The sequence below is a fragment of the Ranitomeya imitator genome, chromosome 2, assembly GCF_032444005.1.
Source record: "Ranitomeya imitator isolate aRanImi1 chromosome 2, aRanImi1.pri, whole genome shotgun sequence".
NCBI classification, from domain to species: domain Eukaryota; kingdom Metazoa; phylum Chordata; class Amphibia; order Anura; family Dendrobatidae; genus Ranitomeya; species Ranitomeya imitator.
Genome location: NC_091283.1, coordinates 382,128,549 through 382,142,685, shown reverse-complemented (window position 1 = coordinate 382,142,685; position 14,137 = coordinate 382,128,549). Strand labels below are relative to the sequence as shown.

Sequence of the window (14,137 nt, the reverse complement as noted above, 5' to 3'; positions counted from 1 at the left end):
GGCCCCTTTCACTAGCACCAGTGAAACAGCGCTGGGTCATCACGGTAGGACTGCCACCAGTTCCTCATTAGTTATAAATGCGGTCAATTAACCGGATTTTGTCAGGACAGAAACCAGCCCTCTTAGCATGGAAAGCTCAGCTGAGAACACAGATGTCTGGATTAATGGATCGAGATAAATGAGCAGCCCAAGATAAAATTTTATAATTAATCAACTTAAGGGCACACTAGACAAAACACTACATACAAAATTGTTACAGTGCCTTGCGAAAGTATTCAGCTCCCTGGAACTTTTCAACAATTTCCCACATATCATGCTTCAAATATAAAGATACCAAATGTAAATTTTTGGTGAAGAATCAACAACAAATGGAACACAATTGTGAAGTTGAACAAAATTTATTGGTTATTTTAAATTTTTGTGGGGCATGAAATATTATTTGGCCCCTTTACTTTCAGTGCAGCAAACGCACTCCAGAATGATCCAATGTTGTCCTAAGTGCCTAATGATGATAAATATAATCCACCTGTGTGAAATCAAGTCTCTGTATAAATGCACCTGCTCTGTGATAGTCTCACAGTTATGTTTGAAGCACAGAGAGAATCATGAAGACCAAGGAACACAACAGGCAGGTCCGTGATACTGTTGGAGAAGATTAAAGCTGGATTTGGATACAAAATGATTTCCAAAACTTTAAACATCCCAATGAGCACTGTGCAAGCGATCATATTGAAATGTAAGGAATATTATACCACTGCAAATCTACCAGGACCCAGCCATCCCTCTAAACTTTCATCTCAAACAAGGAGAACACTGATCAGAGATGCAGCTAAGAGGCCCATGATCACTCTGGATGAACTGCAGAGATCTACAGCTGAGGTGGGACAGTCTGTCCATAGGACAACAATCAGTCGTACACTGCACAAATCTGGCCTTTATGGAAGAGTGGCACGAAGAAAGCCATTTCTCAAAGATATCCATAAAAAGTGTTGTTTAAAGTTTGCAACAAGCCACCAGGGAGACACACCAAACATGTGGAAGAAGGTGTTCTGGTCAGATGAAGCCAAAATCAAACTTTTTGGCAACAATGCCAAACGATATGTTTGGCGTAAAGGCAACACAGCTCATCACCATGAACACACCATCCCCACTGTCAGACATGGTGGTGGCAGCATCATGGTTTGGGCCTGCTTTTCTTTAGCAGGGACAGGGAAGATGGTTAAAATTGATGAGAAGATGGATGGAACCAAATACAGGACCATTCTCAAAGAAAACCTGTTGGAGTCTGCAAAAGACTGGGACGGAGATTTGTCTTCCAACAACACAATGATCCCAAACATAAAGCAAAATCTGCAATGGAATGGTTCACAAATAAATGTATCCAGATGTTAGAATGGCCAAGTCAAAGTCCAGATCTCAATCCAATCGAGAATCTGTGGAAAGAGCTGAAAACTGCTGTTCACAAACGATCTCCATCAAACCTCACTGAGCTCGAGCTGTTTGCCAAGGAAGAATGGGCAAGAATTTCAGTCTCTTGATGTACAAAACTGATAGAGACATACCCCAAGCGACTTGCAGCTGTAATCGCAGCAAAAGGTGGCGCAACAAAGTATTAAGTCAAAGGGGCCGAAAAATATTGCAAGCCACACTTTTCAGTTTTTGAATTTCCGCAAACATTTTAAATAACCAATACATTTCATTAAACTTCACAATTGTGTTCCACTTGTTGTTCATTCTTCACCAAAAATTTACATTTGGTATCTTTATGTTTGAAGCATGATAAGTGGGAAAAGGTTGAAAAGTTCAAGGGGGCCGAACATTTTCACAAGGCACTGTATATCCTCAGATCTACTTCCTTCCAAAGAACCTAATAACTGTAATATACAATATTGTTATGCTCTAGGAAGACATCCAGGCCTCTCTTGAACCCCTTGACCGAGTTCGCCATCACCACCTCCTCAGGCAAGGAATTCCAGATTCTCACTGCCTTAACAGTAAAGAATCCTCTTCTGTGTTGGTGGAAAAACCTCTATTCCAGATGCAGAGAATGTCCCCTTGTGACCGTCACCTTCCTTGGTATAAACAGATCCTCGGACAGATATTTGTATTGTCCCCTTATTTACTTTTACATGGTTATTAGACCGCTGCTCAGTTGTCTTTTCTCTAGACTAAATAATCCTAATTTTGCTAATCTCTATGGTTATTGTAGTTCCCCCATCCCCTTTATTAATTTTGTTGCCCTCCTTTGTACTCGCTTTAGTTCCATTATATCCTTCCTGAGCACCGGTGCCCAAAACTGTACACAGTACTCCATGTTCGGTCTAACCAGGGATTTGTACAGAGACAGTATAATGCTCTCATCATGTGTATCCAGACCTCTTTTAATGCATCCCATGGTCCTGTTTGCCTTGGCAGCTGCTGCCTGGCACTGGCTGCTCCAGGTAAGTTTATCATTAACTAGGATCCCCAAGTCATTCTTCATGTTGAATTTACCCAGTGGTTTGCCATTCGGTGTGTAATGGTGATATTGATTCCTTCCCATGTACACCTGCCACCACTCGGCCCAAGTTTCCAACTTATCCAGATCCATCTGTAGCAGAATACGATCTTCTCTTGTATTGACTGCTTTACATAGTTTTGAATGCAAATATCGATATTTTACTGAGTAAACCTTCTACCAGATTGTTAATAATTATGGTGAAGAGAATTTATCCCAACACTGACCCCTGCGGTACTCCACTGGTCACAGCGACCCAGTTAGAGAATATACCATTTATAACCACCCTCTGCTTTCTATCACTAAGCCAGTTAATTACCCATTTACACACATTTTCCCCCAGACCCAGCATTCTCATTTTGTGTACCAACCTCTTGTGTGGCACGGTATCAAACGCTTTGGAAAAGTCAAGTTATACCAGTGATACCACGTCGATTCACTTTTAGAGCCCTTTTGAATATTGGTACATTTGCTATGCGCCAGTCCTGTGGAACAGACCCCGTTACTATAGAGTCCCTACATATAAGAAATAATGATTTGTCTATTACATTACTTAGTTTTCTTAGTACTCATGGGTGTATGCCATCCGGACCTGGAGATTTATCTATTTTAATCTTATTTAGCCGATTTCGCACTTCTTCTTGGGTTAGATTGGTGACCCTTAATATAGGGTTTTCTTTGTCTCTCAGCATTTCACTTAGCATTTTATTTTCCACAGTGAATACCGTGGAGAAGAAGGTGTTTAATATATTAGTTTTTTCCTCGTCATCCATAACCATTCTTTCCTCATAATTTTTTAAGGGGCATTTCACTTTTGATTCTTTTACTATTGATATAGTTGAAGAACAGTTAGGGGTTAGTTTTACTCTCCTTAGCAATGTGCTCCTCTGTTTCCTTTCTGGCAGCTTAAATTAATTTTTTAGATAAAGTATTTTTCTCCTTATAGTTTTTTAGAGCTTAAACGGTGCCATCCTGCTTAAGAAGTTTAAATGCTTTGTTTTTACTGTTAATTGCCCCTCTTACTTCTTTGTTTAGCCACATTGGGTTTTCCTTTTTCTTGTCCTTTCATTCTCACAAAGTATAAACCTGTTACAGTACCTATTTAGAATGTTCTTAAACGTTTCCCATTTTTTATCTATTGTTATTACTGAGGACATTGTCCCAGTCAACCAGATTAAATCCTTCTCCTCTTCTATAGTCAAAGGTATGCTCCAATTTAATGCATATGCAGGAATAGGATTACGCCGTTCCAGGTGCCTTACTCTACATGTATCTTCATTAAACCTCATTTGCCAAGTGTTTGCCCATTCAGATATCTTATCCAGATCATTTTGCAATATTGTAGTGTCAGATTTTAATATCCTACATAATTTGAAGTAATCAGCAAAGACTGACACTTTACTCTCAATCCCATCCCCTATGTCATTAATAAATAGGTTAAAAAGAATTGGTCCTTGTACAGATCGCTGCATTACCCCACTGCTGACTATATCCTATTTAGAGAACATACCATTTATGATGACTCTTTGTTTCCTGTATTAAGCCAATTCCTTACCCATCTGCGTATAGTTCTGATCTGTCTCTCTAGCAACTTTATAAGCAGCTTTCACTGAAATTTTGTTTAGTCTTCCAGACCTCCACTGTTCCTGTTAACTGTCAATTCTTAATTACATTTCAAACTGAAGAAAGGGAAACTTAAAAATGCTTTGCTAACTTTTTATAGTCTTCTCCCGCTTTGTTGGCCTCTACCGTATTCATTTTCAGATTGCAGCTGCTTAGAAGAACCACTGGCTGCTGTTTTTTTGGCACAAGGTTAGAGAAGGTTGGGTATTTATAAAGCTGGGATATTTACATAACCTGTCCTTTCCCAAAGATTATATTGAACTAGCCATAACCCTAACAGGCTAATTAAGGTCTGAAACCTTTGTTCAAAGTTATGTGATCACACAAATTTCCAAGGGAGCCCAAACTTTTGTATGAGCCTATTTTCCTTTTTGCAATTTTTAAAATGTAAAAAATGAATATATAATTTTTTTTTGCCTAAAATGCAAAGTAAATGTATCATCTTTAACGTTAGCCCTTTTAGAGATCATTTCATCTTCAGCTTACTTAACTGTTCAAAAGCAGTAATTTTGACCAAGAGTGCCCAAATGTTTACATGCTACTGTCTGTTGTACAAATGTATAATAAAAAGAGAAATGAACACTTAAAGAAAACCTTTTTAGCTAAATTTGAGTCAACTTTCATCTACGTTCTTATTCTCTAGCAAAACAACTCTTCTGAAGCTTATTCTCAAGTATTACTGTACGTTTCTTGGCCTCTCATGATACTACTCTAAAAGACCTTCTGAAGGATCTACAGAAGAGATTTCATTTGGCAGTCAATTTTGAAATCTCTACAGTTGGTCCTTCTCTAATTGATTTACTTCCTACACCCTCTCAGGTTGCTGCTGCTGCAAAGGAAGTGATAATTTAGTGTTAATACTTAACTCCTTCATGACATTCACCGTATGGAGCCAGCTCACAGGTTGAGCCCACCCCATACCTGGCAGGTGATGGCTGCATCAATTAAGGAATTTCCTCATCAAACCTTGTGGGGGCATCACAACACAGAACCGGACCCCAATCGGAGGACAATAAAACATTCACACTCTTTATCTATGAAGTGTTCCAATATTTTGGACACAATTGTTTATCACTCACATAATGGTAGTTCTGCTGCTTGACGTCACCTGTCTTGTCTATGACATTATTTCTGTGCTGTGTTGTGTATAAATATGTGGTTCTTCAGATTTTGTATTAGCCTATACTTGATGAAGAGACCTGAGTAGTCTCGAAAGCTTGCAATTTGTTACCATCTTTTCAGTTAGCCAATTAAAAGGTATCAGCCACTGAGGACTATCAATTCTAAATATTTTTCCATCTACTGGCTAACACGGTACAAAGATATGCAGTCATGGACAAAAGTATTCACACCCCTGCAATTCTGTCAGATAATACTCAGCTTCTTCCTGAAAATGATTGCAAACACAAATTCTTTGGTATTACTATCTTCATTTAATTTGTCTTAAATAAAAAAACACAAAAAGAATTGTCCTAAAGCCAAATTGGATATAATTTCACAACAAACATAAAAAAGGGGGTGGACAAAAGTATTGGCACCCTTCGAAAAATCATGTGATGCTTCTCTAATTTGTGCAATTAACAGCATCTGTAACTTACCTGTGGCACCTAACAGGTGTTGGCAATAACTAAATCACACTTGCAGCCAGTTGACATGGATTAAAGTTGACTCAACCTCTGTCCTGTGTCCTTGTGTGTACCACATTGAGCATGGAGAAAAGAAAGAAGACCAAAGAACTGTCTGAGGACTTGAGAAACCAAATTGTGAGGAAGCATGAGCAACCTCAAGGTTACAGGTCCATCTCTAAAGACCTGAATGTTCCTGTGTCTACTGTGCGCAGTGTCATCAAGAAGTTTACAGCCCATGTCACTGTGGCTAACCTCCCTAGATGTGGACGGAAAAGAAAAATTGACAAGAGATTGTGTGGATGTTGGATAAAGAACCTCGACTAACATCCAAACAAATTCAAGCTGCCCTGCAGTCCGAGGGTACAACAGAGTCAACCCGTACTATCCGTCGGCATCTGAATGAAAAGGGACTGTATGGTAGGAGACCCAATAAGACCCCACTTCTTACCCCGAGACATAGAAAACGCCAGGCTGGAGTTTGCCAAAACTTACCTGAAAAAGCCTAAAACGTTTTGGAAGAATGTTCTCTGGTCAGATGAGACAAAAGTAGAGCTTTTCGGGCAAAGGCATCAACATAGAGTTTACAGGAGAAAAAAAGAGGCTTTCAAAGAAAAGAACACGGTCCCTACAGTCAAACATGGCAGAGGTTCCCTGATGTTTTGGGGTTGCTTTGCTGCCTCTGGACTGCTTGACCGTGTGCATGACATTATGAAGTCTGAAGACTACCAACAAATGTTTCAGCATAATGCAGGGCCCAGTGTGAGAAAGCTGGGTCTCCCTCAGAGGTCATGGGTCTTCCAGCAGGACAATGACCCAAAACACACTTCAAAAAGCACTAGAAAATGGTTTGACAGAAAGCACTGGAGACTTCTAAGGTGGCCAGCAATGAGCCCAGACCTGAATCCCATAGAACACCTGTGGAGAGATCTAAAAATGGCAGTTTGGAGAACGCACCCTTCAAATATCAGGGACCTGGAGCAGTTTACCAAAGAAGAATGGTCTAAAATTCCAGCAGAGCATTGTAAGAAACTCATTGATGGTGACCGGAAGCAGTTGGTCGCAGTTATTTTGGCTAAAGGTTGTGCAACCAAGTATTAGGCTGAGGGTGCCAATACTTTTGTCTGGCCCATTTTTTGTGTGAAATGATCAATGTTTTGCTTTTTGCTTCATTCTCTTTTGTGCTTTTTCATTTAAGACAAATTAAATGAAGATAATACTACCAAATAATTTGTGTTTGCAATCATTTTCAGGAAGAAAATGAGTATTATTTGACAGAATTGCAGGGGTGTCAATACATTTGGCCATGACTGTATATCTTTCCTGTATCAAGGTGATGGCTGTGGATTACAACCAGGACATGTCTCTAAAAAGCAGGGCTCCACCCGTGATTCTTAACCTGTTAAGTGCTGCTGTTAAACTCTGACAACATTTAATATGCGCCGGCATGAGAGCACATCATTCTATACACCCATCGGCACACCCGTAACATGATCGCATGTCGCTGATGGGTTGCTGTGACAGCCAGGGATCTGCTGAAGACCCAGGTGCTTGTTATTATGGAGGCCAATTTTGCCTTTGGCTGGGTTTCAAAGGAGGCCATCTTTTCTGCTATATGCAGCGATGCTGTGGCATCACTGTATATAGCAAAAGCGATCAGACGATTGCAACTTCAAGTCCCCTAAGGGGACTAATAAGTATAGTGAAAAGTAAAAAAAAGTGTTTTTAAAAATAGTAAAACATTAAAAACACTAAGATGATAAAAAATTGTACAAGTTTGGTATCTCCATAATCATACAGATGAGCAGAATTACACTGCGAGGTAATTTTGACAAAAAGTGTTAACACCATAAAAACAATTCCCAAAAATCTGTGTCAAAATTGTATTTTTTTCACAAGTTCTCCCCAGTTGGATTTTTGCTTTCCATTTTCCAGTACACTTTGTGTAAAATGAATGCTGTCATTCAAAAAAGTACAACTCATTCAGCAAAAAAACAAGCCATCATATGACTATGTGGAGAATAAAACAAAAGAGTTAGAGCTCTGGGAAGAAGGGAAGAAAAAACGAAAACATAAAAAATTAAAATGGACTCCATTGGAAAAGAGGTTAAACGTAATCGGGACAGTTCCCAAGAAAATAATTTTACTCTGAATTCTTATCCAGTAGAGACCGCTGTGGAGCCTATGTCCTTTTAGAACCTGGAGCTGAACAGTCCTGCCTCCTGACAGCAATTCCAATTTCAACAGTTTCGACATCCTCGGGACAAATATAGAGTTGTCTATGCTGGTGGAGTAGGGAGCCCTCAGCTAATTGAGCCACCATTCATCATGTGTGTCTGAGTTCCACACCAGCAAGTGCAATAATGTCTCTAGATCTATGTTCCCCAACTCCAGTCCTCAAGAGCCACCAACAGGTCATGTTTTCAGGATTTCTTTTGTATTTACCAGGTGATGGAATTGTTGCTTACCTAGGGATGGAATTTTCACCTGGGCAATACTAAGGAAACCCTGAAAACATGACCTGTTGGTGGCTCTTGAGGACCGAACTTGGGGAATACTGCTCTAGATTATGCCAGGTGAGGGGAACCTCAGTCCCCACACAGCTCAGACTTAAATATCATATCATGTGAATGGGGCTACGTGAGGTTTCTTTTATTATGACAATGCACGGTTTTGCGTTGGGAGGTGAGAAACCATACTCTTATGGAACACTGTTGGGGCATCATATAGTTTTGGGGGCATAGTGACTGTCTCATACTGTATTGCGGTAATATGTTGAAGATTCATACTCTATAAGGAAAACTGTGGTGACCTGATACTGTATTATAGGGCGATAATACTGGACCATTGTGAGCATCATATTGTTGATATGGAGAATTCTGTAGGGGCAAAAAGTGTGGGAATTCACTGTGAGGATGTCACTGTGTTACGGACATCTTTGGAAGAGTCTAATTGGGTGTAACATTGTGAGGCATCATAGTATATGGGCACCATGAAAGGGGAATTGCAGTGAGTGTAGACTTTAAGGGGTTTAACTATGGGCACCATTTTTGCATGCAGGTTGCAATCTATTTTCCTCTTCCTGTCTTCATAAGTAGGGAGGCATGTTATTCTGCGATTACACATCATGACAATTTTTTTTTTTTTTAGAGAGGGGTTGTACTCAGTTTGGACATTTGCTATGAAGCCCTCCACATTGTCTAACTAATAAGCCATCTTATTGAATAAATTAGTTCTTATACCCAAGCCTTCCAAAAAAAGGATAATTCCCCTCAAGTAGGATAACGGGGTGGCTGACTTGATTCACCTATGCATTTAAGCAGATTTTTATTTATTTTTTTGCAATATAACTTGCTTTCCTGTGCTGTCATAATATTGTTACATATGTTATTCTAGACGGAACTTTATTATATGGACCCCCTTTGTGTGCCCCCTTAGTTAGTGATGCTCTGCAGTGTTTTTAAAAATATTTATTTTTTTTTCTAATAAAATGTATATATTTGGTCTAAAACGCACTTTGTCCCCTTTGTGCTCTAATCAGTCTGCTCTGGGTGTTCGTATTGACATTGTGGTTAGAGTTATGTGACCCTTTACCTATTCCATTATCTAGGGAAATTTTGTGTTTAACCTATTTAAGCTGCAGATATGCTATATAAATTTTAAAGAGTTCACATACATACTTCACATGTATATTTGAGATAATTGCGTTTCAATATCAAATATTCATTGGTAAATGTATACATTTTAAAGTAATCATCCAGTGCTCTAAATTGTTTTTCTTTTCTCTTCTAGACGTTTGTTGTTACTTGAAAAAAACTTGTATTTTTTTATATATTGTCAATAAAATGATTTGAAGAAAAAAAATGCTACTTCTCTGTGTGAACTCTCTGATGTTTAACAAGACTTGATTTCCAAATAAAGTATTTCCCACATTCCGAACATAAAAATGGCTTTTCCCCAGTGTGAATTCTTTGATGTGTAATAAGTTTGGATTTCTCGATATAACTTTTCCCACATTCTGAACATGAATATGGCTTGACACCTGTGTGAAGTCTCTGATGTATAACAAGATTTGTTTTCCGATTAAAACATTTCCCACATTCTGAACATGAATGTGGCTTCTCCCCTGTGTGGGTTTGTTGATGTCTAATAAAATCTGATTTCTCAATAAAACATTTTCCACACTTTGAACATGAAAAAGGTCTCTCCCCTGTGTGAATTTTCTGATGTGAAACAAGATATGATTTACAATTAAAGCATTTCCCACATTCTGAACATGAAAATGGCTTCTCCGATGTGTGACTTCTCTGATGTATAACAAAATGTGATTTATCTGGAAAACATTTATCACATTCTGAACAAGAAAATGGCTTCTCCCCTGTGTGAGTTTTCTTATGTCTAACAAGATTTGTTTTCCGATTAAAACTTTTCCCACATTCTGGACATGAAAATAGCTTTTCTCCAGTGTGAATCTTCTGATGTGTAACAAGTTTGGATTTCTCGCTATAACTTTTCCTGCATTCCGAACATGAATATGGCTTCACTCCTGTGTGAATCCTCTGATGTATAACCAGATTTGTTTTGCGAGTAAAACATCTCCCACATTCGGAACATGAAAATGGCTTCTCCCCAGTGTGAATTCTTTGATGTGTAACAAGATATAATTTCTTTGAAAACAATTCTCCACATTCTGCACACAAAAATCGTTTCTCCCGTATGCGATCTATTTGTTGTTCAACATTCTTTAGGTGACTTTTATTCTGCGTATAAATCTTTGAAGAAGCAGAAGAAAAGACCTGTTGAAAAGAATCAAGTAATAGGTTTCTTCTGAGAACGGCTGGTATAATTGGGATAATGCCATGCTCTTCACTTGTATTTGATGCGATACCATTTTCTCCTGTGGACTCTGAAAATATCAGATGTACATCTGAGCTCCGGGTACAGTCATCTGCCAAAGATAAAACTGATTTTGTTATATTTTAGTCACACTGCTGTGAAAAAATCTTAATAGTTATATTACTAAATTTTTTATAACATTTCCATATAACTTGTAATTCAATTATCACCTGACTAAAACTGGAAAACAAAAAGAGAGTAATACATAATTATTATAGCCACTAAGTTGTGTGCTTCAATCCTTCATGACTGTTGAAGCCGCCTTCTACATAGATTAGTTTACTAGCAACATGTTCAGTGGAGTGTTGTAAAGAGGCTTGTAAGTTAATGCTATTAGTTGGTGTCTGTGTCATACCCTCCCTGACAGTTACATGCCATTTCACACAGAATAGAGTACATGGGAGGAGCCGTATAGTCGTGTACAAATATGCTGTGGTTTTGGAACAAGTATAGGGTTTTGTATATTTTAATGGTTGCAAGAAGATCATATAATAAAGGAGAAGTCCGTTATACTTTCTTTTTTTCTGTAATGGTCCTCTGCCAGCAACTATTTTTAGTACCTGTTTTTTTCATAGATCACCAATTTGAAGGCTATAAACACCTCTGTGTACAAAGAAATGGTAACCATTTTCTGTAGTTAATAAAGTTGGAATTATCTGGAGTTTTGGCTTTTTATTTTTGCAGTGAGCTTTTTTTTTACCTCTTCCATAGTTTCGATTTTTTGCTCCAAAGTCATTTCCCCAGCGCTTATCACATGCAATAGCAGGGCAAAAGCTCAGCCCTCATTTCTCCACTTTCTAAAGTTGTTAAGCATAACTCCTCCACACACTACCAGACAGATATAATATCTATTCATCTTCCTACCCCTCCCTCACCAACTGTGAATTTCTGTGAAGTAAAGAAAATGATGTCTGGCTGAACCCATGAGGCCAGTTGTCCTGTAGTAACAATCTCCTACTGATAAAACACTGATTGTATTGAAACAGCAAAATACAGCCCAGTAAGTAAGGGTACCGTCACACAGTGCAATTTTCATCGCTACAACGGTACGATCCGTGACGCTCCAGCATCGTAACAATATCGCTCCAGCGTCGTAGACTGCTGTCACACTTTGCAATCTACGACGCTGGAGCGATAATTTCATGACGTATGTGCGATGTAGAAGCCGTTGGTTACTATGCGCACATCGTATACGATATATGTTACACCATGCGATCATGCCGCCACAGCGGGACACTAGACGACGAAAGAAAGTTTCAAACGATCTGCTACGACGTACGATTCTCAGCGGGGTCCCTGATCGCAGGAGCGTGTCAGACACTGCGATATCGTAACTATATCGCTCGAACGTCACGAATCGTGCCGTCGTAGCGATGAAAATTGCACTGTGTGACGGTACCCTAACACTTTGCTGTATCAGGATCTCTGCTCCAATATCATCAAATTGCATCGTATAAACCTGGTGACAGATTACCTTTAGGGTATGTGCACACGTCAGGTTTTCTTGCAGAAATTTACGCATCCATGTGCACAAAACATGCAGAATGCATTCTAAATGATAGAATGCATAATGTATGCGTTTTTAATGAGTTTTTATAGCGTGAAAAAAACGCGAAAAACCTGTACGTGTGCACATAGCCTTAATGTCCAAAAAATATTAACCAAATTATGTAAATGGAAGCCCCTTTCATTATTATGGGGTGTAACTGGGTCCCATCATTGGTCCATTTTTGAAATGGAAAGCAAAGTTCTGAATGTTTTTTACCGTTTTAAAGACCTATTTGTTAAAAATAATTTCACCATTTTTATTCACTCCATTCACCAATCCGCATAAATAATGAAATAATGCGCTCACTGTATTGTACATGATGTATAGGGATCGAAAACATGTCCATGTTTACTGTATCTGTTTTTCACCTTTACTTTTAGTAATAATTGTGTGTATATATATATATATATATATATATATATATATATATATATATATATATAAATAATTGTGGCCAAAAGTATTGACACCCCTGCAATTCTGACAGATAATACTCAGTTTCTTCCTGAAAATGATTGCAATCACAAATTCTTTGGTATTATTATCTTCATTTAATTTGTCTTAAATAAAAAAAAAACACAAAGCAGAATGAAGCAAAAAGCAAAACACTGATCATTTCACACAAAACTCCAAAAATGGGCCAGACAAAAGTATTGGCACCCTCAGCCTAATACTTGGTTGCACAACCTCTAGCCAAAATAACTGCGACCAACTGCTTCCGGTAACCATCAATGAGTTTCTTACAATGCTCTGCTGGAATTTTAGACCATTCTTCTTTGGAAAACTGCTCCACGTCCCTGATATTTGAAGGGTGCGTTCTCCAAACTGCCATTTTTAGATCTCTCCACAGGTGTTCTATGGGATTCAGGTCTGGGCTCATTGCTGGCCACCTTAGAAGTCACCAGTGCTTTCTCTCAAACCATTTTCTAGTGCTTTTTGAAGTGTGTTTTGGGTCATTGTCCTGCTGGAAGACTCATGACCTCTGAGGGAGACCCAGCTTTCTCACACTGGGCCTTACATTATGTTGCAAAATTTGTTGGTAGTCTTCAGACTTCATAATGCAATGCACAAGGTCAAGCAGTCCAGAGCCAGAGGCAGTAAAGCAACCCCAAAACATCAGCGAACCTCCGCCATGTTTGACTGTAGGGACCGTGTTCTTTTCTTTGAATGCCTCTTTTTTTCTCCTGTAAACTCTATGTTGATGCCTTTGCCCACAAAGCTCTACTTTTGATCTATTTCGAGTTATTATTATTCTTAATGTTGATGATTATGGCTTACAGCCAATGAAAACCCAAAAGTTACTATACACTTATCTCTCGGCGCCGTTAAAAATATAAGAATTTTTTTGCCGTAGTACAAATTTGATATGGCACAGAACAATAGGATCATTTCCCTCAGAGTACAAGCTTTATATGACACGGAACAATAGAATCTTTTTCCTCAACTTTTACATGGCACAGAGCAATAGGATTTTTGGCCACAGAGATCAAGATTTTAATGCACAGTGCAACAGGGTTTTTGCCAGAGTACAATGTTTATATGGCTCACAGCAATAGGACTTGTTGCCTCAGAGAAAAAGGTTTTTATTCAACAGAAGAATAGGATTTATTGCTGGAGTACAATCTTTTTATGGCACAGAGTAAGTTTTTTTTCCCCAAAGAGTCTATGCTTTTTATGAAACAGTAATGATTTTTTGCCACAATGTTATATGGCACAGAGAAATATGATTTTCTGTCAGACTACAAGTTTTATAATGCACAGAATAATAGGATTTTTTGCCAGATTACAAGTTTTACATGTCACAGAGCAAAAGGTTTTCATGCAAGCAATAGGATTTTTTTTGAGGAATATAAGGTTTATATGGCACAGAGCAACAGGACCTTTTTCCTCAGAGAACGAGGTTTATATGGCTGAGAGTAATAGGACCTTTTTTGTTGTGAATTCTGC

General features: G+C 38.6%; 1 protein-coding gene across 1 annotated transcript in view; it reads right to left on the bottom strand.

Moving 5' to 3' along the window:
• LOC138666634 (zinc finger protein 208-like) overlaps positions 1–14,137 on the bottom strand; it is a 164,741-nt gene that overhangs the window by 87,396 nt on the left and 63,208 nt on the right. Inside the window, exon 6 of the mRNA XM_069754830.1 lies at positions 9,613–10,693. Coding sequence (XP_069610931.1) covers positions 9,613–10,693 — 1,081 coding nt within the window. The remainder of the gene's footprint in view (positions 1–9,612; positions 10,694–14,137) is intronic.